Genomic DNA, 16770 nt, shown 5'->3' with positions numbered 1-16770 from the left:
TTAGGGTATTTTTATTGGGGGGGGACAATACATGTTTTCTAGAAATTCCCCCAGGATCTGCACCCATGAATTTGATCTTTTATATAGTTTTATATATATTTATATTTTGTTCTTAATAGATGTTGCTTGTATATGTTGTTTGTATATCTGGAGTCTTGTAACAAAAATAATTTCCCCCTGGGATTATTAAAGTGATTCTGATGAATAACTGTGTAAATAAATAATTTGTGTTATGTTATGTAGTATAAAATGTGTGAACATGTTATTTTCTTGACTTTATCATTATAGTCTTTGAGAGAATAAACTAATATCCAATCCAAGTGAACAATACATACAGTATTAAAAAAAAAAAAAACACACACACACACAACAGGCGTAATAAAAAACAATTTTATTTTCTTTAAAAAATAACCCGCCCCAACAGAGTTCCCATACTATCACATACAGAGCCAAAAGAATATGCTTCCATGTCCTTTCATTCAAATCTATTGGGAAGTGCTATGACAAGGACTGTTCTTGATCAGTGGCTTCAATATTGCTTAGTCAGACAGTGAGGCTGTGTGGAGAGGAGTGGACTCTCCGGTGTCCACATGATGCATTTTCCAGGGTGACTGCCATTTCGTCTCCCCCCATTTGCAAGGTGCTTTGTGGCTTCAGTGAGTGAAGAACTGCATCTGGTTTCAGTGGTGCTAGGAAATGCCCCCAAACTGATTTTTTTTTTAAGTTTTCTTTTAAGCACAGAATAAGGGAAAGAACACTGACCCCAACTGTGAAAGGCCCGGCAACTGGTGAGCCAAAATACATAACAGGTTAATATTATATATTTATATATACAAATCACCTTGGACACAATGAAGGATCAGTAAAACGGTGTACAAAGGCATATTGATTATGCAAGTTAATAAACATGATTTAAAAATCAAACTCATCTGATCTCTTATCTTTTGATCCCTTTCAGCTCAAAGGGGCTCTGACCATCAGACAAGATTTGAGGCGCTTAAAGGGCAACTGAGGTGGAATTTTGAGACCGTCTCCACAGTGCCCTCTCGAGGATACACTCTGACACTAGTCACAATATTCATAATAATAATAATGACAAAGGAAAAAAGCAGTCTTTATAACCATTACACAATCGAGGCAAAACGACTGACAGGCAGTGGCGAGCGCGAGGCTCCTACCGCTAAGGAAACCAAAGTAAGGTGGCTCAGAATATCCAGTCATAAAAAATAATTACATGCATTTTTTTTTTTCATAAATCCAGAAAGTGACTAAATGTAAAAGGCTGGGCATATTAAGTAGTAATAATAGTGGCCCACCCTGTCCAATGTAGCAATCCCCTATCTGTGCCGCCCATGCACACAGAGCACCAATGGGGATTGGCTAACACAAGCTAGGGGATTGGGGCAGCGGACGCTGCAGGTGTTTCATGTTAAAAATGAGAATAGACGGTGATGATGGAAAGGTTGATGAGTGAAAGTTTGGCTTGGAGGGAAATAAGGGGAACAAGTGCATTTGAAGAGGTTGGTCTACATGCTAAGAAAGAGACTTAGAGGGCTGTGTGTGCTTCTGCGGTCCAGGCTATGAGTTGTAAATGCCTGCAGAGGGAAGAGCTGTGTGTAAGAATGGGGATAGGTGTGTACAGGTATGTAAAGAAGTGCGTGGGTGGAAGTTTGGAGCGCACTGATGAATGTCGGAATGATCGGAGCAAGGTCAATTGCTGAATGAGAGTTCAGCTTTGCAGCACTTAAGTGATCACAGACTTTATATTTGCCTGCATTCAAATCTACAGAGGAGTGTTGACCTTGCCTATTGCCTTAGTTACCTCTTTGTTCTGAAAGCTATGCGAGTGCGGGTGTGAAAACTTCAAAAAAAGTAGTCTGTGTCAAGCCTCAGGACAGACAAGTCTCCCCATTTTGAAGTAAAATAAATCAATAAGTAAATAAAAAAAACAAAAAAAAAAAGTGCCTCGTAAATCTTAAAAGAGCAATACAGAAATAAAAGATTATCTTCCTGTTTTATTTGCCCATTTTCTATTGGTTGGCATCACTTTTGGCTGGTTAATAATGCTGGTTTAGGTGCACGGGGTGCAAGTATATTCGATACACTCTATGCAAATGGTCCCTCTATTGTTATGCTAAGCTTGCCTCTATAGGCTAAATCTCTAAGGGACTGGCCAACCAGCACAGAGAGTGCGGCAGGTCTTCTCTCCTGTATCTACGATATGCTACACCTGCTCTTTCTGTCTGCTAATATAAAGACCAGAGGGCTAGCCTCCTAGTTCTAACAAACTCGTATGTGCAGGACTGGTGGCACCTACATGCTAACACTAAGTGCTAATGTACCAAACCTCAGACTCCTCAAAGCTGTTTTAAAAAATAACATTATTCAAAAACATTAAAAACCATGAATGTAGTTCATGACAACGTTAAAATGATACATGTAAGTGTGCGTGCCCAGTACCACCCCTCTAGAGGATCCCCCTTTATTTAAGGGGGCTTGGAAACACTGGCATCCTGCATTCGGATGGGTAAAGAGGCAGCATCGTGGTGGCAGTTAAAAAAGTTTTTTGTGATTTTGTTTTTTCTCTTTTCTTATTATCACCTATTTTCCCTCCCATCCGTATTGCATACTTACATACACAGGATCGTGAAGGTAGCGTACAATACAATTACATAATAATACCCAAGTTTTTAAAAGTTCAACATAAAGAGCAATAGTCCTGGTAAAGTAAAAACAATAAAATGACAATAATAATAATATTCATAACCTTTTGAGTGCATGAGGCTGTAGAGTCTGCCTGTGTTTTACAGGTGAAGGGCCTTAGGTTTTCTTGGATTTGGGTGAATGACTGGCAGGTCTGTGGAGTATGTGTGGTGGGCAGTCGTTGGGAATAAGGGATGGGGATGAGGTGGTGGTGGTGGTGGGCTGTGTGCCCACTCAGGTAGAAATGAGGTGGGAGGGATCAATGGTGGTGATTGGTGTAGCTCAGGCGAAGTACATGGTCCTCAGGGTGTCGTGGTGAATCTGAACTGCTTTAGCCAGCGCCTGGGGGTCCCGACCGTTACTCTGACCAGACACATGGCTGCCCTCTCCACTGCGGAGAGACGACAGGAAGAGAAGTTTTCAGAACAAGTGATCAGTGACACAATAATGAAATAACCAGAGACGGAGTCAAAGTTTGAGAAACTCTGTGTTTTATCTTTCATAACCACACTAACCTGTCATGTTCTTTATCCACCAGATGGTAGCGGGCACGGAAGGCCACAAGACGAGCATAGTAGGCTGGCGCAGGGATGGAGACTGAGCGGGTACAGCGCACATAAGTGTGGCACAACTGGTAAGTTAGAATCTGCAACTCATCAGCTGTGAAACGATTGTCGTCCCATAAGACGTAGTAATGAGACGGCCGGCTAGTACCCTGGACACAAAGAGAAGGCAATTACAATGAGAGAAGAAAGATATATGCAGAAAACGGCTATGTATCAGTCCAAACAGTCTTATTATAATCTACAACTTAAATTACACTGCACAAAGACATTCTGTTTCTATCATTACCTGTATGCCTGCATGGCTACACAGGTAGAAGTCAAACTCAAAGGGATGAGTGATGCTGGTGTCCACTGTAGTCCCTGCAGGAATATTCCCACTCTTCCCAATCTATCAAAAGGAAACACAAGATGGCATTTATGTACATTATGGAAAATACATGTAAAAATAATCATGTAAGTGTCATTTTTTTTCTTAATTAATTTTTTGTAAGAAAATAGAAAAGCTCACCCTTTCAGACTTGTCAGCACAGAAGAGGCGTGTGTGGTGGCGTTTCTGCACCACAATATAGGTGATGCCTGGCTGATAGTCTTTCTCCAACTTGATACATGCATCTCTGATGGCCAGGAGCTCGTAGTGGAGAATCTACACAAAAGAACATTGTTCATTGATGCACTATAAAATGAAGTGAAATATACAAAGAACTCATCAGTTTCAACTACCATGACGCCCCAATTACCTGCGGCAACTGTCCCTCGGGAACTCCATCTCTGTAGAAAATGATCCTGGTGGGCTTGAACCGGGTCGATTTGTAGAACTGAATGAGCAGTTCCCGAACCATGTAAGACAAATCTTCAATGATCTCCTGCCTGGGTCTCTGGACACGCACTGTGGCACAGTATCTGCTGGGATGAGCATCCATACTGCCTACCACCTGGAAGACAGGGGAGGAAGGGATTACAACACATTATGCCAAACGTTTGCAAGATTTTTCACTTCTATGCAAATCTACGCAATAGTTGTAACATTGTTCTCCAGATTTTAAATCAGAACATCTGTCCTATTCTACTTACATTTTTGTTACGTATTAATTTGCTGCATTTAGAATATTATATTTACACAGACAAAAAAAACTAAAAAAAGAAAAGAACTAAACAGTAGTAAAACAGAGAGTATAAAAATGAGAAATACTTGAAATAATCTGTCGTGCAATAACAGCATTCACAGAGCAACAGTTTCATTGTCCTTTCACTGTCGTCAGTCGTTTGTACCGATGTGTATATTTATACGTTAGCATCCCCTAGAGGCTGCCAGTGAGAAGTATCAGAGGCTCAACATCCATCTTTTCTTTTTAGTCCCTCAATTCCTTACACTGCACTACAATTTCATTTTTTTTCACCAGTTTTCTCCTCAGTCAGGAGGATCAAGACAGACGCACTCTCCTCTCCCATCCTCTCTGTGCGTGACTCAAGCGTTTGTCATAATTGCTAGGCAACAACACAGCCAACCACAGCCGAGCTGAGGTCAAGGGCAGACGACTGGCGAACGAGGGTTGACGTCATTTCCTTTTTGAACGTGAGTCAGTGATGAGCCATTTGTTTCCCTTCATCCCTCAGTAACTCCTCTCTTACTACTTTTTTTTCTTTGTTCAGGCCCATTTATTGTGTATCCGAGTTTAAACGAAAAGTCAGATTGACTGCAGATGTTTCTCATAAAATGGACTTTTAAATCAGGGTGTGTCTGGGCATTTACTACTGATTTTATTATGTCGTGTTGGTGAAATGTTCTGATCAGCCAAAATTCTTCAACAGCTCTTCAAGCTAAATTGTTTGGTAAGAGTGAGAGTACACAATACAATACATATAAATAAACAGCTACAACTAATGATTTTAATGAAAATGCCAAAATAACTTTACAGATGCCCACCACAGGGTGATGAATTCATCTCATCTACCCAAAAAAAACAACAACATAACAGTACTTCCCCATTTTTACTGTGCATTCATGTTCCCAGAACAGTCAAACTAACTCGCATGTAATGAATGTAATAACATTTGCTGTAGTGTTCTAAATAACTTAACATCTGTGTTAAATATTAAAAAAAAGGTGTGAAAGTGCTTCAGCAGCAAACAAACTATTTATGGCTGTGGGATTCTTCTCTTAGCAGCATTGCAGCGCCATGACCCATGACTTGATGTTACTAAGCAACCACAACCATGTGCATTTGCTTTTCTATGACATCTTGAGGTCATTTGCATTATTTACATGTCCTTGTCGTTTTTTTTTTATTTGCCTATTAAAAAAAAGGAGTGCTCTTGCCAACTTAGCATCTGGACGGCCATCAGAGACACTACGCTGTGGCAATAAGTGTGTAATTTTCACATTATCTATATACTTAAATAGATAACGAAAAAGTTTTTATGGCTTTGGAAAAGAAATGAAAAAAACCAAGGTTGAAATGTCTGTGTTGGCAACCATCCACTATTCTTAAAAGGCAACTATTCCCACCCGGTCCACCATCTGTGTATTAGAGCTGACACAGAGCTACTGTATTTGGTGCTGCTGTGTCCAACACATCCAGCAGCAGTGGACCGAACGTGGTAGTGGTAGCTAAATGCCTTAAAGGGTCAGTGTGTAACATTTAGGAAGATCTATTGACAGAAATTTAATATAATATAATATTCCATCTAATATTTAGCCTTTTTCTGAGCTGTATTCAAATGGTTGCAATCTACAATTTCACCACTAAATGACACTAAATCAAACACACTGGTCCTTTAAAGGGGAACTTGGCAACTTTTTCAGCTTAATAAACCCGTTTAGAAATCATTTGGATGGTTAAATTGGCCTGTTCCGGTGAAAATGGTACCCCCCCAGCCCCCCCTCAGGCGGACCCCAGCGGAAAAGCAACCTTAGCAACTTTGGGACTACCCGTCCCAGTAACATTGGAAATAGGAAGTATCGCCGAGGAGCGAAACGGACGCGAGCTACGACTGGTTCACGGGCAATTCGCACATAAACGCACGCGCCTGCCTCAATAACGGTTAGTTAGATGTTTATTACCCACCTCAGGTAGATATGGCTCCACACAAAAAAAGTTGGCCCGGGAAAAGAAGCCATCAGGCAGCGGTAGAAAGAGGGGAGGGAGGGTGCCGCAAGTGAATTTTTACGACGTGTTGTTGAAATACACATCCCAGAGCTGCTTAGGGTGAAGCTGTTGGGAGAAACATGCAAATTACAAAAGGTGAAAAAACCAGCGAATTGAAATGGCTTGCCAAGTTCCCCTTTAAGCCAGTGGTTCTCAAACTAGGGGGTCAGGACACCAACCCAATTATTCTGGGGGGTTGCGACTCTAAACGGTTGAGAACCACTGCTTTAAGCTGCTGTTCTTCTTATTATCGCCACTAATATAAATGCTGACTTAATGACTGTACTAATGTACAATAAAAAAAGTTGGTCTCAAAAGCTGAATTCTCCTAATGTGTGTCTTGGTGGCAGTTTTAGAGTTATACTATAACAAAACAAGAAACGAGTCTCTTTCAGCCTGTCCCCTTAGACCAAAGTCTTCATTTTCTGGCTCCAGTACCTGATATAGATAGCAATAAACCACAAACCCAAACGCAGTTTTTAAAACACCCCTTCATAAACCAATGGATAATGTCAAATGTTGTTTGTTTCAAATAACCTGGACTTCATTTTCAATAATTAAGTAATCATTTAGAAATAACGGGAAATGCTCATCACAAGTTATCAGAGCCAAAAGCAATTCAGTGTCCCCCCACACATGGGCTTAACCTGCACGCCCTGACTTTATGTGACTTGCAGTAGTTGCACAATCCCTTCCTTTTCCTGAGATTGTATTCAAGGTCAGCTTGTGCTGCCTAATGAAGGCGTTATGTCTGAGACTTACAGCAGTAATGGAGGGCTTCTTGCCATCTCCAGCAGGGGGGTGTGTGACATCTGCTCCCAGGAAGATAACCGGCTGCTGAAACACTGCTGACCTGAGGGAGCGATTGGAAGAGGAGATGCAAATTAAACTAGCTCATGAAGGCAGTGTGCAAGGATACTTTTTCGGCATTTTATTATCATCACAAGTTTAGATGGGTCAATATACAGTATGTAGTCCAGCTGGACTTTGTTGGCATCAGAACTTTAACTAATTTTAACATGTAAATTGTTGCAACAGGAGATCAAATAAACTTTTAATAAGGAGCCCAAGTAGGACAACACTTGCATCTTGGGTGTTATTATGGCAGGAATACAATATGAGTATAATCCTATGGTTTACCAGTAATATACACCATAAGGATGCACTCTTGTATCAACACCTGTTTATTTGTGACATAAATAATGTTAAAATTCTCACTGTTGTTGCAATAAATGTGTACAACTAATTTAAAGGCAGCCTAAACAAATGCTCACCGTTGGTGAGGGACCAGGATGTTGTTGATGCCTCCCAGCTTCACATTGATCTTGAGGCAGAGGTTGGAGAGGGTCTGAGGTGACGTCTTCACCACGTTCTTCACCTGGACACATTGTGTGGCCATGCCCAAGAGGGTGTCTCCCACACGCTTTACCTCCGCTACAGGGGACAGTTTGGAAATGGGACATTCAGAACAGCACGATGCTAAAGGACTGAGGTCGCATTTTGCGAAGTTCCATTTATCAGCAACTAGTCTTGCTGATGATGATTTAACAGCAGAATATGTCCTTAGATGGTTTTGTGGTTTGATGACAATTTTAGACACCTTTTTCTTAACAGACATAAACATATCTAAGACAACTAAGATAGCCCACCATAGACAGGAGTTTTTCCTGGCAGGATGACGATGATGAGCTGCAGTCCAGAGTAGGTGTTCTTCAGGTGTCTGAACATGGGCTCCACGCTGTCTGCTCCCTGGGCATATTTACAGAAGCATGGCTGTCCCTGAATGGGCATCCCAGCATCCTTAGAGATTTTACGCAGCTGGTCTGTGAAGTTCCTGAGAAGAGTAGTTGAGACAAAATTCAGCAAGCTAAAGGCCAAGGTTTCTCATATTTTGTACTGCATTGTATCCAGGCCCTATCATTGGGAAATATTATTCATTATATTATAAAGGAATAAATCAACAAAGAGATACAGAATGTGGGCTAAATATGGCATTCTGGGGGCACATTTGTTTCTCTTGCTAGCAGCTAAATTAAAAGTGGCTCTAATAATGGCTTACCACTATCAAATGCACAACAGCCAAAGACTAGAAAACGATTTAATTCCCCCCAAAAATGGATTTTCTCTGTTACTACTCATTAGTACTTACTTGAGCACCTCTTCTCTGCACTGTTTCTGGGGGGCAAAGCAGGCAATCGCCCACACTTTGATCTCAATCCCATTATAAAACTGCTTCCCCCTCATGTCCCACACTCCCTGGTTTGGGGTAGCTATGGCACGGTTCTGTGGAAGAGAGGACCAGAGGAGATAAAGTTTAAACCAAATCAGGTCATATCTACAAAAAAAATATTTCAACTACTGTGTTAGTGAAAAATGCAACTGATAGAGTTTTGTCTTTCTAGTTCCAGACTCTCCAAAAACTGATTAAAATAAATAAATAAATAAAATTACCCGTCCTCCATACTGCAGGATTGGGGCTGGAAGCACCCTGCCCGTCACCTCAGCCATGTCATCTTTCACCTTGATTCCAAACTCCTGGATGTACGGGTCCAGGTTGAAGTTTGCGTTCTTCATCTGTGAAGGGCATTCATCATTATCTCACAGTAATCACAGAGTGTATAGTACTGTATCCTATACACTTGTCGTTTCATCCGTTGTGTTACCTCCGCCCACGAATTGTCTTTAAAACTCACCAGCCTGCTGATCTCCTCTTGTCTGTCGGGTGCAGAGCGAGCTGTGGCTTTGATCATAGTGGAGGTCTGATTATCAGTCAGTTTCTTGATGCATCGTTGACCTGCTACAATGTTACACACCTGGAACGAGTAAATCCACAGTCACTGGGTGGTAAACATTGGTCACTGTACATTGTTGTTAGATATCAACACTTTTAATTGGTTCAGTCTTTGAATTAACTCAGTTATTGTATCACAGTTAAATCGTCCCTGTACTCTTCCTCACCTCCAGGGGCAGGTAGGTGTGCTTCTGCTCCTGTCCCACCTGTAGACAGGGTAGGTGGGGGTATTTTAGCTGCAGGTTGTACTTCTGCTTGAAGTACTGGGCCACTGTACATTCTACTGTCTGCCCACTTTCGAGCTGGAGGGGAAACCTGGTAGAAAAGACAAGACACGTGAACTTTTGTATGATCTGGTAAAAGTATGAAGAAGTTGCCTTTGTTGTTAGTCGATGCACCCCTGCATGGTCATGAGTGTATGGCACATCAGTGACAAATGTCATCGTCATCACAATGCATCACTGGCCACCTCCTGATCTGCTGACTCATGCAGGTTGATGTTAAATGTTAATAGTAATGACAATCACAAGTTATGTATTAAAAAGGTGGTTAAACAGAATGTTTGTTTCCATTTTTTAACCCAACGTCTAATCTGTGAAACAATTTACCAAATAGTATTTCAACATTTATAAATAAATAATTTTAGATGAAATACCGATACTAATACTTGTTTATATAAGAGGACCTTTTATTACAATATAATGGGGCCTTTCCAACATATAAACTTTGCCAGGGGACCAGGAATCTTTTGAGGAAGTCAGGACCTAGCTTTCAGCTAGGGATTATTATAGTTCCTCTAGGAGAATTGCCAAAAATGACTCAGATAATGAGAGACAGAGGTCGAGAGGGCTAGTAAGTGGATGAGAAAGAGGGAGTGGCAGTGAAGAAACAATGAGTGTGAACAAGGGAGACAAAATGTTTAAGAAAAATAAATAACCATGAAACACTGTCTCCTTTTAATTCATTTATTTAACCATCAGAATCATGCAACAGTAACTACAGAGAAGAACAAGGTGAATCTTATTGTTTCCTCATGTGTGAAAAATGTATTTCAAATTCCACCACAGTTTTTTAATCTGTCACTGATGTAATTTGCCTCATCTTCGCTGTTCTTCAGATGCAGTGGAAACACAAACTGGAATGCGCAAAGGGGAATTTCTAGTTCATAGTTTACTTACTTTTTTTTTTTCCTGTGGCTCCTTAATACCACCTCAGCACTATTTGGTTGAAACTAGCTATTAAACTCAATGGCAAACTTAGATTATCTAATTTCATATGGCAAATTTGTCCATAGCCATCATACATATGGTTGGTTGCTTATTGTAAGTCACTTACAAAAGCATCTACCAAATGAATGTAAAATAATGCAATTTAATGCTGTCTGCATACTTACGTCTGGTGGCTGGCGGGTCGTCGGGTGACATTGCATACACGATACTTCCTCTTCATTTGGCCACAGTGGGTCACCTCCACTTTCAGGCCTGGTAATGCCATCAATAAATGGGGTACACAAGCATTAAGACAAACAGACACACAAAGACTGACATTATCACTATAAGCAAATTCAATTAAAAGAGCTTCTCGTGAAATAACAACGCACCACAAGTAAGTTAAAAGGGAAATGTCACGGATAAAAAGTGGCAGTAACTTATGTATAAGGTCTTGGAAGGGTTTTGTAATGTATCTACCAGTTGTAAAGTGATAAAATAATCTTTAGATGGGGCATGAAGGCGTAAATGTATTTTCTTGCTGAAGGCTTATGACGGTGTGTTTCCTCACCGGCCAGTAGCTCACCTTTAATCTCCTTGGTGAAGCGGACCCTTTGCGAGTCAGTGAGAGTCTTGGGCTGCTCATCGATATTGCGAATGTCCAAAACCTCACACATGAACTCAATTACAGGCTGGGCTTTGTAGAAGGCCGTAGCAGACACTAGAGGGAGACAGAGAGCAATAAGTCCATAGGAGACAGAGAAGAGCAACAAAAAGGTACATGGATGTCCATAACTTTCGTCATTAAAAGGCATTCATCAGAGCCAAATTAATGTTAAAATAAAAAGGTCAAATTAAAGCAGCCAACAGAAAGGAGAGCAGCTGGATATATTTATGATATCATTATTATAAATCATGATTGGTGGTTCAAATCCTCTTTGGTCCTGGAGTCAATTTTACTTATCAGCATTTGTTTCTGTTCAGTCATGCAAAGTCAGTAAAAAGCAATGAGATCACTGACTGACGAGGCACACTCTTCAGTGACTCACCATCAATGTTAAGCATCATCTTCCACATGGCGGGGCGCACAGACTGGTGGAAGCCAAACCAGACTTCCCTCCCCCCACCCAGTGGGTGGTAGTAGCCTTCAGGTGGGGAGAAAAATGAACGGCCCACTGGAGTGTACCTAATTGGAGGAGGTGGGAAGGTGAAAATTATGAATGTGCAAAATGACTTAACTGAATTCAAAGCATGACCTCAGCGTGACTTCATGTCCAGTAAAGTTGTCGTCTCATGTAGGAAGTTTCAGAATAAGTCAACTCTTTGTATTCTACCAATAGAAAAAATAAGAACTTGAATGGAAAAACACCAAAATGGGAGATATAAGGAAGAGAGCTTTTTCTGAAACATTATCACTGAACTAACTACTTTTTCCACAAACATCTCTGGCTTAAGGACTTTTTGACCATTTTCAGGTCAAGTCCTCAAGCAAGTTATCATTATTCCCCTTCTCAGCATTATTCGGTGGACACTTTCACACACGTCTCAGCTAACAAGCATCTTTTGTTTAGTGACTCTGAACCCTGGAGCTATGGATGGTTTGATGCAAGTGAATGGAACAACCGACCTCGCGAGGCTGCACGGGTATAATATCAACAACAAAAAAAATTGACTTGGCAAAAAACACGACTTTCCATTCTCCTTTTAAGTACAGGCATATAGCTCTCAGAGAATTTGACAGGAACAGTGGTTTTGCAGTATGTGTGTGTCTGTGTCTGGTGTAACTAAGAGAAGGGGTTATTACAGTGTACCTCATAGAGGCCAGGTGGCGCATGGCCACATCCAGGGCTTGAACCGAGTCGAGGGGGACCTGCAGACGGCCGCTGACCAGAGTCTCCTGCAGCAGGCGCCATGACACCTTGGCCAGCCAACGGATGGACACCTTGAAGATTCGGTCCTTACCCTCACCTGGGATGGTTACCTCAAAATCCACCTGGAGAAATAGAGGACAGAAAGGACAGAAAAGGAGAGGAGAGGTAAAGAACAAGGCGGGAAACCCTACTTGATACAGGATTCGTTATTCAAGAAGGTATTTTAAATTAAGGTGGTTCAAAAACACCTTGCCTACCACACATCACCTACAATGAGCATGCATGCTTTTGATTTTTGACTACCCATAGTCTTGCCATCACCATGAGGTTGCCACATGACCAGTGGAGACCCCTTTGGACAGAGCCAGGCTAGATATCTCCCCATTTCCAGTATTTATGATAATGTTAGCAAACTGGCTGATAAAAGAATGGTGCTGATCTTCGTGTCTAACTCTAAGCAAGAAAATGTTTTAAGATACATGCATACATTAAACCTAGAAGTCTCCAACCAGACAGTAAAAGTGTTCCATAAAAGTGTTTGTGAACACTGGGATAGACATATTTTATGAAACATAATAAAGATAGAGATAAAAAACATAAAATATTGCCTGCTTTACAGTGTTTTTCCTTCCCTAGAGAAATAGTGTAATTTGGGGCTTATGGTTGACTTTATTGTTCCCTGTTAAAAAAAGAATTGCTGATTATGACAGGGTGTAACAGTGTAAGGCATAACCACTTCAAACATCTACCTTCTCACTCCCAATAGGAAGTGCTAGCACCGTGTAGATGTTCTTCTTCCCGTCATACACTGGCTTCCTGTCGCCAAAGAGCTGGGGCTTGAAGTGTTGCACCATGTATTCCACCACCTCCCTGTAGGAAGCACACGCAAAAACACAATATGGGATTAACAAGCACCAGAAACAAAAGGAAAGACCCTCCTCTACCAATTAAACCCATCGCCTGATCAGGATGCTCTATTGTGATCAGGAGGGGGAAGCGGCTCTCAAGATGATAGAATATTGATCAAGCAGGATACAGCTGCTGGTGCAATATTTCATGGTCACAGAGGGAGAGGCGAGGACAAAAAGAGTGAGGGTGCGGGCGGGGGGCCACATTTCAATGCACGGTGCCTTGGCCTTCATATAAGAGTGGGGGATGAGGATTTGTTCTGAAAAGAAAAGGTCAAAGGGCTTGACCTTTGCATGCCTTCTTGGAACCTTTGTCCTGAACCCTAAAAGCAAAAGAGGCCGATGCTCAGAGACCCTCTCTGAATGTTAGAGATGGGGGTACTGATGCATGCAATTTTCAAGGATTCTTCTATAATATTTCTGAGCAAACAACTCACAACCGTCTAACTACAAATAGATTACTGATTTGTTCATTTGTTTCTGTTTCTGTTCACATCCTTAATTAGGAAGACAACAAAAGCTCAATGACTCTCCACAACCTCGTCTTTCTGCTGAGATCAGAAATACAAGATTGTTTGATTAATCATTAATATGAGGACACTAGTGTTGGGTTCAAGCTATTTGAATAAACAAGAAATATATATTATATGTATATATTATGTATTATATATACGTTATTCCTTCAAGAAAATGAATTTGATGGTCTTGGGAAAACATGTACAAACAAATAGCTAATTCATTCAGACTGCACAAATAACATTGTAAACAATAATGGCTGCCCGATGATTCAATGAACACACAATAAATATGAATGTTTTTTAGATTGAAAGACAGTTACACCGTTTCCTTCAAAACGATTATTGATGATTACCCAGAGGCTCAAGGCTAGAAGTAAGCCATACTGTAAGAGATACAGATCGGGCTAGTGCCAGGAAACTGACAAGAAACAATGTTAGCCTATATATACATATATTTTATATTTCTGCTTATAGCCTGTCCCTGATACCTGACACATGACTCCACACAAAAGGACAACTGTGGGACGTGATAGCTAATCGTATCCTGTTGTGTGTGACACTACAGTTTTAGTCTGGAATGGAAAGCCGAGTAGGGAAAGGGGGCAAGAAAATGGCACTCATGCCATTATAGAAGGATAAAACATGATGACACATATGTATGTGTGGCGTGTTGCCATTTCCCCTGAAAGGCAGACAAGACAGTCCTTTTTTTAAAGGAATTGCCTCTCTGGAGAGCCATGACAAGACGGACAGACAGCACAACCCCCTCTCTGAATTTCATAATTTATGTTTATGTGCAGTTTGATGCTTGGATTATAGTAATAAACGTGATAAATCACAATCATGGCAGCTCTTTTTTGTTTCTAATTCGTCACAGCTGAAAAGAGTATCTGGATGGGGCCACAATCAACTGTCTAGGCTCCATTAAAAAAAAAGTATTGAATGAAACACATAGCAACTCACACAGCAATCCATATTAGCCTGTATATTTATTGAGTGAACCAAAAGAGGACTCTTCACTCTCTTCACCATAAACAGAATACTGATGCGGGCAATAGATGCCTATTTCTGCTCCTGAATGATAGACTGGCATATATTCTATCCAATGATATCTTTAGGATCCTCCCTCATATTAGTGACTTCATCTAATTGACACAACCATTTTTATCTAACCTGCATTAGACAGCAAATGGTTCAACCATCCAGTAAAAAGGGCTTCTTCAAGCACGTATAAACACCAGCCAAGGTGAAAGGGTCAGTTGAGTTAGATTCACTTTTGACTCCACCATCTGTCCGCTCCGGTCACTCTAGCACAGCTACTGCAGAGAGGGAAGGCCTCCTATTGCTTAATGTGATCTGAAAATGCATACTTAGTGTTCGGTTTTTGTCTGATTATGCACAGATTCTGGGACTTTTCTCACATTGCTTTATGCTCTTCGAGGCCTGACGAGGAGTCACACTAGGTATTATTTTCACAGAGGCACTGCCTTCAATATAAAGCCAAAGAATAAGGTAATCTGAAGTTTGGAAAATATGTTTCATCGGCTAAAAATATCAGAAACAGGTCATGAGGTTCAGGTTTTTTGCCTCATAATTGAGAAATATGTAACAAAATGTCTACTTATACTGCATCCTAATCAAATATCTGTTCTCTTAGGTAACAGCACTGCATGGTGCAATCATAAAGCATGGTAAAGGTTGTGTGTGGGTTTTTTTTTATTATTTCCGGCCCCCACACAGAAACATGGCAATCAACCTGTAAAAATAAATAAATAGCTGTTGCAAAGAATTGCATTTAAATTTCAGCAGCAAATGTTTAAAGTGACTGTTACTGCTGTCTCCTGAAAGACAACACAGTGATTACAAGTGACTGTTGGGGCTTTCATTACCCAATTTCAAACTGTTCCACACTGCAGACATTTCAGCTGCTTGTTGACTTCTTAAAGCGCTTGCTGTGCTGCCACACATTAATAACCATTTATGACACATGACAACTGACAAGTACTGATGCTTCAGATTAATTCGGGACATCACAGACAAGAAATACAAGGCACGCTGTGACTGTTATCAGATGAAGATGTAACCACAGTCTTTACATCTTATTACCTGTTGACTCTCCGTGGGCACTTGTCGGGCTTGATGTCCACCTCATAGTGATAGACGTCCATCTTTGGGATCTCCACCTCGAAGTAGTTGGCCAGCAGCTTGATGGGCTTGCCCACGGTACCCATGCCTGGCCGGCGGGGGGCATGGAACACCTGCTGCAGGGGTGGGGGGAAGGCCCCCATGGGCACTGGACAGACAGCGGATAGGGAGCCATCGACAAGGACAGGTGACAGAGGGGAGGAGGTTCAGAGCAAAGAGGGGAGGAATGAAGAAAAAGGATGTACGAAAAGAGCGGGAACGGAAAAAGAAGAGGTCAAAGCAAAGAAAGGGCAGAGGAAAAGCAGGCACACAAGAGATGAACAGTTAAGTGAGGAGGTGGCAAAGGAAGTGGTTGCGAGCAGCAGAGGACAGGGCAAAGAGGGCGAGAAATGTGGGTAAAAGTCGGGAAGGAAGCGTAGGCAGAGGCCAAGAGGACATGGTGGGTGGAAACCAAAGTAAGGGGCAGAAACAGGAAGATGGGAATGGGGAGAGGGAAGATAGGAAAAGAGAGAAACAAAGAGAATGGAACAGGTTAGCAGCAAAATGGGGCATATGGGGCCAGGGAAGGGGAGAGAATATGTTATATATGTGGTAAGATAAAGGGTGATGGAGGAGGATATTGACAAGGCATAAAGAAGAGGAGAATGAACAACCGGATTAGGTCAAATGAGGATGAACAAGGGAGAGAAGGGGGGGGGGGATAAGAAATAATGGTGGAGGAAGAAAAGGAATAGATTAGAAAAAATACTTCTTTATGTATAGCAAAGTGTAGTGAAGATGTTTGTAATTCAGCTCCCATTCATTTATCAAATGAACTTGTGTTTCTGACACACCCCTCCTCAACAGATCACCAACAGTTATAATAACAGATTGATGGTTTAAGCCATTTATCAAACATCTGCTGGTTCCAGCTT

At 41.3% G+C, this 16770-nt stretch overlaps 1 protein-coding gene across 1 annotated transcript in view; it reads right to left on the bottom strand.

The window, feature by feature from the left end:
• Positions 1-376: 376 nt before the first annotated feature.
• The window catches only part of LOC118336255 (protein argonaute-1), a 19557-nt gene continuing 3163 nt past the window's right edge, over positions 377-16770 (bottom strand). The window contains exons 2-19 of the mRNA XM_035672859.1: positions 15818-16004; positions 13035-13155; positions 12226-12407; positions 11464-11600; positions 11001-11135; positions 10600-10687; positions 9374-9521; positions 9109-9228; positions 8867-8989; positions 8565-8698; positions 8065-8249; positions 7690-7849; positions 7178-7268; positions 4007-4201; positions 3778-3912; positions 3556-3657; positions 3219-3418; positions 377-3094 (exon numbers count right to left, since the gene is read on the bottom strand). Of these exons, the coding sequence (XP_035528752.1) occupies positions 2986-3094; positions 3219-3418; positions 3556-3657; positions 3778-3912; positions 4007-4201; positions 7178-7268; positions 7690-7849; positions 8065-8249; positions 8565-8698; positions 8867-8989; positions 9109-9228; positions 9374-9521; positions 10600-10687; positions 11001-11135; positions 11464-11600; positions 12226-12407; positions 13035-13155; positions 15818-16004 (2552 nt within the window). The 3' untranslated portion in view covers positions 377-2985. The remainder of the gene's footprint in view (positions 3095-3218; positions 3419-3555; positions 3658-3777; positions 3913-4006; positions 4202-7177; positions 7269-7689; positions 7850-8064; positions 8250-8564; positions 8699-8866; positions 8990-9108; positions 9229-9373; positions 9522-10599; positions 10688-11000; positions 11136-11463; positions 11601-12225; positions 12408-13034; positions 13156-15817; positions 16005-16770) is intronic.

Source organism: Morone saxatilis, unplaced genomic scaffold, assembly GCF_004916995.1.
Source record: "Morone saxatilis isolate NCDOM2014 unplaced genomic scaffold, NCSU_SB_2.0 Contig24, whole genome shotgun sequence".
Lineage (NCBI taxonomy): Eukaryota > Metazoa > Chordata > Actinopteri > Moronidae > Morone > Morone saxatilis.
This window is presented reverse-complemented; position numbering and strand designations above follow the sequence as displayed.